At 51.0% G+C, this 9,401-nt stretch overlaps 1 protein-coding gene across 20 annotated transcripts; it reads right to left on the bottom strand.

Moving 5' to 3' along the window:
* Positions 1-489: 489 nt before the first annotated feature.
* Positions 490-9,401, bottom strand: LOC126387421 (2-acylglycerol O-acyltransferase 1-like). Of its 20 annotated transcripts, none has more exons than XR_007569667.1 (8): positions 9,290-9,401; positions 8,250-9,245; positions 7,313-7,349; positions 7,108-7,193; positions 6,337-6,951; positions 6,172-6,226; positions 3,343-6,105; positions 1,297-1,738 (listed from the first exon to the last, which is right to left on the bottom strand). XR_007569667.1 is itself a non-coding variant. In XM_050039944.1 (2 exons), the coding sequence occupies exons 1-2, from the start codon at positions 3,434-3,436 to the stop codon at positions 515-517; spliced, it is 282 nt and encodes a 93-aa protein (XP_049895901.1). In that variant the 5' UTR covers positions 3,437-3,742; the 3' UTR covers positions 490-514. The 20 variants fall into 20 exon arrangements, 1 of the variants encoding a protein (XP_049895901.1); XR_007569668.1 differs by having other exon boundaries at positions 3,343-6,028; positions 6,150-6,193; positions 6,293-6,951; XR_007569666.1 differs by having other exon boundaries at positions 3,343-6,061; positions 6,172-6,237; positions 6,271-6,951.

The following is a 9,401-nucleotide window of genomic DNA, read 5'->3' on the forward strand; positions in this document are numbered from 1 at the left end:
GATCAGATCAATAATGATCCTGACTGATCAGATCAATAATAAACTTCACTGATCAGATCTATAATAAACCTGACTGATCAGATCTATAATAAACCTGATTGATCAGATCTATAATAAACCGGACTGATCAGATCAATAATAAACCTGATTGATCAGATCTATAATAAACCTGACTGATCAGATCTATAATAAACCTGATTGATCAGATCTATAATAAACCTGAGTGATCAGATCTATAATAAACCTGATTGATCAGATCAATAATGATCCTGACTGATCAAATCTATAATAAACCTGATTGATCAGATCAATAATAAACCTGACTGATCAGATCTATAATAAACCTAATTGATCAGATCAATAATAAACCTGATTGATCAGATCTTTAAACCTGATTGATCAGATCAATAATGATCCTGACTGATCAAATCTATAATAAACCTGATTGATCAGATCAATAATAAACCTGATTGATCAGATCTATAATAAACCTGATTGATCGGATGGATGGCGCTCAGCTCACCGACAGAGGGAAGTAGTCCCTGAAGTAGTCCCAGACGCTCCAGCTCCTGACCCAGTGTGACCTTCGACCTCCAGAGGACGGAGTGTCCCAGTCCAACCACAGCCAACCAGCATAGAGGACAGCCAGCATCCACCAATCAGAGAGAGCCAGGAGGACGAAGGCAGCGAGACAGCACTGAGCTGAGGGACAGACAGAGGGACAGCTGAGGGACCGACAGGCAGAGGGACAGCACGGAGCTGAGGGACAGACAGACAGAGGCACAGCACAGAGCTGAGGAACAGACAGACAGAGGGACAGCACTGAGCTGAGGGACACACAGACAGAGGGACAGCATTGAGCTGAGGGACAGACAGAGGGACAACTGAGGGACAGACAGGCAGAGGGACAGCACGAAGCTGAGGGACAGACAGAAGGACAGACAGACAGAGGGACAACTGAGGGACAGACAGGCAGTGGAACAGCACTGAGCTGAGGGACAGACAGACAAGAGGACAGCACTGAGCTGAGGGACAGACAGACAGGGGGACAGCTGAGAGACAGCACTGAGCTGAGGGACAGACAGAGGGACAGCACTGAGCTGAGGGACAGACAGACAGTCAGAGGGACAGCACTGAGCTGAGGGACAGACAGACAGACAGACAGAGGGACAGCACTGAGCTGAGGGACAGACAGACAGTCAGAGGGACAGCAGTGAGATGAGGGACAGACAGACAGTCAGAGGGACAGCACTGAGCTGAGGGACAGACAGACAGAGGGACAGCATTGAGCTGAGGGACAGACAGAGGGACAACTGAGGGACAGACAGGCAGAGGTACAGCACGGAGCTGAGGGACAGACAGAGGGACAGCACTGAGCTGAGGGACAGACAGAGGGACAGCACTGAGCTGAGGGACAGACAGACAGTCAGAGGGACAGCACTGAGCTGAGGGACAGACAGAAAGACAGACAGAGGGACAGCATGGAGCTGAGGGACAGACAGAGGGACAGCTGAGGGACCGACAGGCAGAGTGCCGGGAGGGAGACAGCACAGAGCTGAGGGACAGCTAAGGGACAGACAGACAGACAGACAGAGGAACAGCACTGAGCAGAGGGACAGACAGACAGTCAGAGGGACAGCACTGAGCTCAGGGACAGACAGACAGACAGAGGGACAGCCAGACAGTCAGAGGGACAGCAGTGAGCTGAGGGACAGACAGACAGAGGGACAGCATTGAGCTGAGGGACAGACAGAGGGACAACTGAGGGACAGACAGGCAGAGGTACAGCACGGAGCTGAGGGACAGACAGAAGGACAGACAGACAGAGGAACAGCACTGAGCTGAGGGACAGACAGGCAGAGAGACAGCACAGAGCTGAGGGACAGACAGACAGGGGGACAGCTGAGAGACAGCACTGAGCTGAGGGACAGACAGAGGGACAGCACTGAGCTGAGGGACAGACAGACAGAGGGACAGCATGGAGCTGAGGGACAGACAGAGGGACAGCTGAGGGACAGACAGGCAGAGGGACAGCTGAGAGACAGCACGGAGCTGAGGGACAGCTAAGGGACAGACAGATAGACAGACAGACAGAGGAACAGCACTGAGCAGAGTGACAGACAGACAGTCAGAGGGACAGCACTGAGCTGAGGGACAGACAGAGGGACAGCACTGAGTGAGCTGAGGAATAGACAGACAGAGGGACAGCATTGAGCTGAGGGACAGATAGAGGGACAACTGAGGGACAGACAGGCAGAGGGACAGCATGGAGCTGAGGGACAGACAGAGGGACAACTGAGGGACAGACAGGCAGAGGGACAGCACTGAGCTGAGGGAAAGACAGGCAGAGAGACAGCACGGAGCTGAGGGACAGACAGACAAGGGGACAGCACTGAGCTGAGGGACAGACAGACAGGGGGACAGCTGAGAGACAGCACTGAGCTGAGGGACAGACAGAGGGACAGCACTGAGCTGAGGGACAGACAGACAGACAGACAGAGGGACAGCATGGAGCTGAGGTACAGACAGAGGGACAGCTGAGGGACAGACAGGCAGAGGGACAGCTGAGAGACAGCACGGAGCTGAGGGACAGCTAAGGGACAGACAGACAGACAGACAGACAGACAGACAGACAGAGGAACAGCACTGAGCAGAGGGACAGACAGACAGTCAGAGGGACAGCACTGAGCTGAGGGACAGACAGAGGGACAGCACTGAGCTGAGGGACAGACAGACAATCAGAGGGACAGCACTGAGCTGAGGGACAGACAGACAGACAGAGGGACAGCATGGAGCTGAGGGACAGCTGAGGGACAGACAGGCAGAGGGACAGAGGAACAGCAGTGAGCAGAGGGACAGACAGACAGTCAGAGGGACAGCACTGAGCTGAGGGACAGACAGACAGACAGACAGAGGGACAGCACTGAGCTGAGGGACAGACAGACAGAGGGACAGCATGAAGCTGAGGGACAGACAGAGGGATAGCTGAGGGACAGACAGGCAGAGGGACAGCTGAGAGACAGCACGGAGCTGAGGGACAGACAGGCAGAGGGACAGCTGAGAGACAGCACGGAGCTGAGGGACGGACAGACAGACAGACAGACAGACAGACAGACAGAGGAACAGCACTGAGTAGAGGGACAGACAGGCAGGAGGACAGCTGAGAGACAGACAGACAGAGGGACAGCATTGAGCTGAGGGACAGACAAGCAGGGGGACAGCTGAGAGACAGCACTGACCTGAGGGACAGACAGACAGACAGAGGACAGAGGGACATGGGGACAGAGGACAGACAGAAGACAGGAGGACAGACAGAGGGACATGGGGACAGAGGACAGGTACCTAGAGCCAGGAAGGAGAAGACCCACTGCAGAGTCGCGGCGGTCTGCAGTCTCCTCCGCAGCGGGATGTTCAGCGGGGCGAACTCCACCTTCATGCCGCTGGTCGCGCGCCCTGGTCCGGCTTGGAGCACTGCGACCTCCCGGTGTCTCCGTCTGGATATCGGAGCTCCTCTCTCCTCTCCTGTCTGTCTCCCTGTCTCTCAGTGTGTCCCTCAGTCTGTCTCTCAGTGTGTCCCTCAGTCTGTCTCTCAGTCTGTCCCTCGGTGTGTCGGGCAGCTGTGCAGCAGAGACTAAAAGTATTTAGTAAACTTTGTTGAACCTTTCTCTCTCTCTCTCTCTCTCTCTCTCTCTCTCTCTCTGTCTCGACTTCCCCCAAACTTTACAAACACGCGCCCCCTCCCTCCCCTTCTACGCATGCGCACCAGACACTCCCTTCTGGGTGGAATCCTCTCGGCCAATCAGAGCTCATGACGAAACTTGGGGAGCGCGTGCACGTTGCTGACCCGAGGATCAGTCCGACAATAATGAAACATGAAGTGAGACTCACCGTGTGTATTTACTTTATATAAAGTAATCAGATTACTCTTTATGTTCACCACATTACGTCACAGTGTGAATATCAATGAGGAGGTGAGGATGAGTGTGAGCTGTGGGAGGATTCAACTCTGTGTTTCCTCACGTCTTTCAACATGTGTGTGTTTCATCACTTCATCAGCAGCCTCAGCTCCGAGCGATGAACACATGAATCTGCTGACAGTTAACATGACCTCTGACCCCTCTCACTCTGTCACTGTCCCTCAGGTTGGACTGAGCTCAGGTGTTTGTCTCAGTGACAGACAGGTAACCTGTTTGTTCATCACGTCTGTGATTGGTCCTGTTTGTTTACTTGGATTCTGTTGTTGTTTGTTATTATTCATGAAACACTGCAGCATGATGCTCATTATGTTTTATCATTTCATATTTACACACTTTTATTTCTCCCTTCTTAACGTCAGCGCGACTCTAACCAATCACGGGTCAATAAAGTGTTTATGACTGATTTGTTGTTTGGTGAAATGTTGTTCTGTATTTGACTTTTCTCTCACACTAAATTAAATTAATTAAATGAGCTCAGTGTGACGACAGACGTCTCTGATCTGTGATCTTCACTGAACTCCTCCCCCTGATGATGTCATCACACACGGTAACATTATGGGTGTGGAAGTTTGTGTTGCTTCCTGTCCGTTGCCGCGGTGACAACTGATAAGGGGTGTGTGTGTGAGTGTGTGTGTGTGTGTGTGTGTGTGAGACCCCGCCTCCCTCCAGCTGTCTCAGTTTAACCCTTTCACAGCTGGTCTGGTCCCAACGTGGGGTTAACTCTGTCATGGTGTCATGTTTCATACCACACAGGCGTCACATGACCTCGTGTTTGAATTCAGATTTAAGGATAAAGTTTCTCAGACGGGTTTTTATTGGCTGCATCACAAACAGTCACATGACAACAAGGAAACATCAGTAACAGAACAACATGCAGACACCTGGGCCCAGAACCTGCCGTTACCATGGTTACAGTCGGCTGACGTTACCATGGTTACAGCTAGCCCACTGATGACAAACTGTGCTCTGATTCAACAGGTAAATTTGGTCCCCAGTCTGCAGGCTGACGTCCCCTGTGGCTCTGGAGGAGTCAGGGGCATCATGGGAAATGTAGGCTGCAGTGTTGTTGGAGTTTGACTCAAACTGAATCCTTAATGTCCAACAGTGAGAGATGCTGAGACAGTGAGACAGTGAGACAGGGGGACAGTGAGACAGTGAGAGACACTGGGAGACAATGAGATAGGGGGACAGTGAGACAGTGAGAGACGCTGGGAGACAGTGAGACAATGAGACAGGGGGACAATGAGACAGTGAGAGACACTGGGAGACAGCGAGACAGTGAGAGAGACTGGGGGACAGTGAGACAGTGAGAGAGGCTGGGGGACAGTGAGACAGTGAGACTCTGGGACACTGAGGCAGGGGGACAGTGAGACAGTGAGAGAGGCTGGGGGACAATGAGACTCTGGGACACTGAGGCAGGGGGACAGTGAGACAATGAGAGAGGCTGGGAGACAGCGAAACAGTGAGACAGGGGGACAGTGAGACAATGGGACAGTGAGAGACGCTGGGAGACAGCAAAACAATGAGACAGGGGGACAGTGAGACAGTGAGAGAGACGGAGACAGTGAGACTCTGGGACAATGAGACAGGGAGACGGGGGGCAGTGAGACAGGGGGACAGTGAGACAGTGAGACAGTGAGACTCTGAGACACTGAGACAGGGGGACAGTGAGTCAGGTCTCTGCAGGATCAGGTCTCTGAAGGATCAGGTCTCTGCAGGATCAGGTCTCTGAAGGATCAGGTCTCTGCTGGTTTTCTCTCAGGTCGCCTTCAAACCTCATTTTATTAAACTGATTTTAAATAAAGTTTTTTTATTTAACTGGATGTAGTAAACAGAGCCGCAGAGCGCTGCAGTACCAGACTCCACCAGCAGAGGGAGACACCCTGTCTTCAAGTCCACTGAGCATCATCAGCACTTAAAGAAAGAAAATAACTGTGGTACCCCACAGGAAGTGATGTCACAGCATGTTGTTCTGTTAAACACAGATAAGGAGCTCTTCTTCAATCTGATTGGCTGACAGGGGGACCAAATTAGTATATAATGGACTACACCTGGACTACACCTGGGCTGACTTTGGACTACACCTGGACTGACTTTGGACTACACCTGGACTGACTTTGGACTACACCTGGCCTACAGCTGGACTAAATCTTGGTTACACCTGGACTACACCTGGACTAACTCTTAACTACACCTGGACTGACTTTGGACTACACCTGGCCTACAGCTGGACTAAATCTTGGTTACACCTGGACTACACCTGGACTAAATCTTGGTTACACCTGGACAACACCTGGACTAACTCTTAACTACACCTGGACTGACTTTGGACTACACCTGGACTGACTTTGGACTACACCTGGCCTACAGCTGGACTAAATCTGGACTACACCTCGACTAACTCAAAACTACTCCCGGACTAAATCTGGACTACACTTTGACTTACTCTCGGCTACACCTCAACTAACTCTACCTCTCACCTAACCTGGACCACAGTTGACCTAAATCTGGTTTACACCTTGACTAACTCTTAACTACACCTGGACTGAACCTGGACTACACCTGTACTAATCCTGCACTGAACCTGGACTGAAACTGGACTAATCCTGGACTCGGACCGGCCTCAGACAGGGCTGCACCTGGACAGCACCTCGACTGAACCTGGACAGCACCTGGACTGTAACTGGACAGCACCTGGACTGAACCTGGACAGCACCTGGACTGAACGTGGACTAATCCTGGCCTCAGACTGGCCTCAGACAGGGCTGCACCAGGACAGCACCTGGACTGAACGGGGACTAATCCTGGACTCAGACTGGCCTCAGACAGGGCTGCACCTGGACAGCACCTGGACTTGGGTTCTGCTGCCCCACTTGGTGGTTGTGATGAGAGCTGGATCTGATCCAACAGCCGTCTCTGGCAAAGACAAACTCTGAATGTGATCATTTCCGCATCAGTCACAGCTGATCCAGACCTGCAGAGGAAACAACAAGGTGTGTCACTTGTTCTTTGAGGGGAGGGGCATGTTGTCAGGGGAGTGGCTTGTCAACATGGGGGAGGGGCTTGTTGTCAGGAGAGTGGCTTGTCGACATGGGGGAGGGGCTTGTTGTCAGGAGAGAGGGGTTGTTACCTTTAAGTTTGTTCCATTTGTGGCTTCTGCACGACCACAGGGTGATACCGACACCGAGCAGCAGAACCACAAACAAAAATAGGACTCTGCAGACAGAGACAACAGCACAAAGTCAAACTGGGACCCCACTGGTCTGACTGGGACACCTCACTGGTCTAACTAAAATCAAAATGGCTGCCACTTTAAAGGAGATGAAGATTCTTACGTGACTTTGAGGATGCTCCACATATCAGGAGCAGAGACTGTGAAGAGGAAGAAGAAGAAGAGGAGGAGTTAGCAAGCTGCTGTCAGATGAATAAATGAGCTGATGTCAGGTGAGTTAACGAGCAGCTCTCAGGTGAGTTAACGAGCTGATGTCAGGTGAGTTAACAACGTGCTGTCAGGTGAGTTAACGAGCAGCCCTCAGGTGAGTTAACGAGCTGATGTCAGGTGAGTTAACAAGGTGCTGTCAGGTGAGTTAACGAGCAGGAGTTAACAAGGTGCTGTCAGGTGAGTTAACGAGCAGCTCTCAGGTGAGTTAACGAGCTGATGTCAGGTGAGTTAACGAGCTGATGTCAGGTGAGTTAACAAGGTGCTGTCAGGTGAGTTAACGAGCAGCCCTCAGGTGAGTTAATGAGATGCTGTCAGGTGAGTTAATGAGCTGCTCTCAGGTGAGTTAACGAGCTGATGTCAGGTGAGTTAACGAGCAGCTCTCAGGTGAGTTAATGAGATGCTGTCAGGTGAGTTAACGAGCAGCTCTCAGGTGAGTTAACGAGCTGATGTCAGGTGAGTTAACGAGATACTGTCAGGTGAGTTAACAAGCTGATGTCAGGTGAGTTAACAAGGTGCCGTCAGGTGAATAAATGAGCTGCTGTCAGGTGAGGTAACGAGCTGCTGTGAGGTGAGTTAGCAAGCTGCTGTCAGCTGAATAAATAAACTGCTGTCAGATGAGTTAACGAGCTGCTTTCAGGTGAGTTAACGAGCTTCTGTCAGGTCAGTTAATGAGCTGTCAGGTGAGTTAACGAGCTGCTGTCAGGTGAATAAATAAGCTGCTGTCAGGTGAGTTAACGAGCTGCTCTCAGGTGAGTTAACGAGCTGCTGTCAGGTGAGTTAATGAGCTAATGTCAGGTGAGCATTAATGAGCTGATGTCAGGTGAGTTTACCTGGAGCGTCAGTGGGTCTCCAGGTGACGGCAGGTGTGGTTTTGTTTCCACACAGCGAGTCAGCAAAGGTGGAACACTGAAGCAGAGTTTCCCGCTGAGCAGCTGGAGCCAAAAATCAATAAATCTGTTTTTAATCAAACTATAGATTTTAAAGAAAAAAGGAATCTGAATGAATAAAATCATCACACATATGAAGAGGACTGAAACATCATCAAACTTTATATAACAAGTTCATATAGAATATGAACACTGGGTCACAGCAGATAGTCTCACATATGGTGCTGTTCTATGTGTAAATAATATCAATAATAATAATAATAATAATGTTAACCCTACAGAACCTATCTGATCCAACAGATATTTTCAGGATGAATTAACGTCACTGTGAAACATCAGAGCGTTGTTTGTCTAACTGAGTCAGCTGCTGTCTTCAGGTTGGTGTCTTTGAGGACAGCGTCTTGTCTCAGTCTGTCTGATCGACAGTTCAGATGGACGCAGGAGAGGACTGAGTCACTTCCTGTGATGTGTTTATTCTCCAAACAGCTGTTTATTCTAAACACTGAAGCGTTTATTTTAAACAGCTGATGAAGGACCAAACAAAGTCCAGCGGTCTCAGAGTCCAAATGACTCTGTCTGAGCTGGATCAACAAACCCTGCAGCCTCAGTCACAGAAAACAGGGACTAGGAAGCTGATTATTAACTCTGTCTGTTTGTTGGGACATGTTGGAGCACCTGGAGGAAACCCACGCTGACACAGGGAGAACATGTCGGAGCACCTGGAGGAAACCCACGCCGACACAGGGAGAACATGTCGGAGCACCTGGAGGAAACCCACGCCGACACAGGGAGAACATGTCGGAGAACTCAGAGGAAACCCACGCCGACACGGGGAGAACATGTCAGAGCACCCGGAGAAAACCCACGCCAACACGGGGACAACATGTCGGAGCACCCGGAGAAAACCCACGCCAACACGGGGACAACATGTCGGAGCACCTGGAGGAAACCCACGCCGACACGGGGACAACATGTCAGAGCACCCGGAGGAAACCCACGCCGACACGGGGACAACATGTCAGAGCACCTGGAGGAAACCCACGCCGACACGGGGAGAACATTTCAGAGCACCTGGAGGAAACCCACGCTGACACG

The sequence above is a fragment of the Epinephelus moara genome, unplaced genomic scaffold (assembly GCF_006386435.1).
Source record: "Epinephelus moara isolate mb unplaced genomic scaffold, YSFRI_EMoa_1.0 scaffold4186, whole genome shotgun sequence".
In the NCBI taxonomy this organism is placed as follows: Eukaryota; Metazoa; Chordata; class Actinopteri; order Perciformes; family Serranidae; genus Epinephelus; species Epinephelus moara.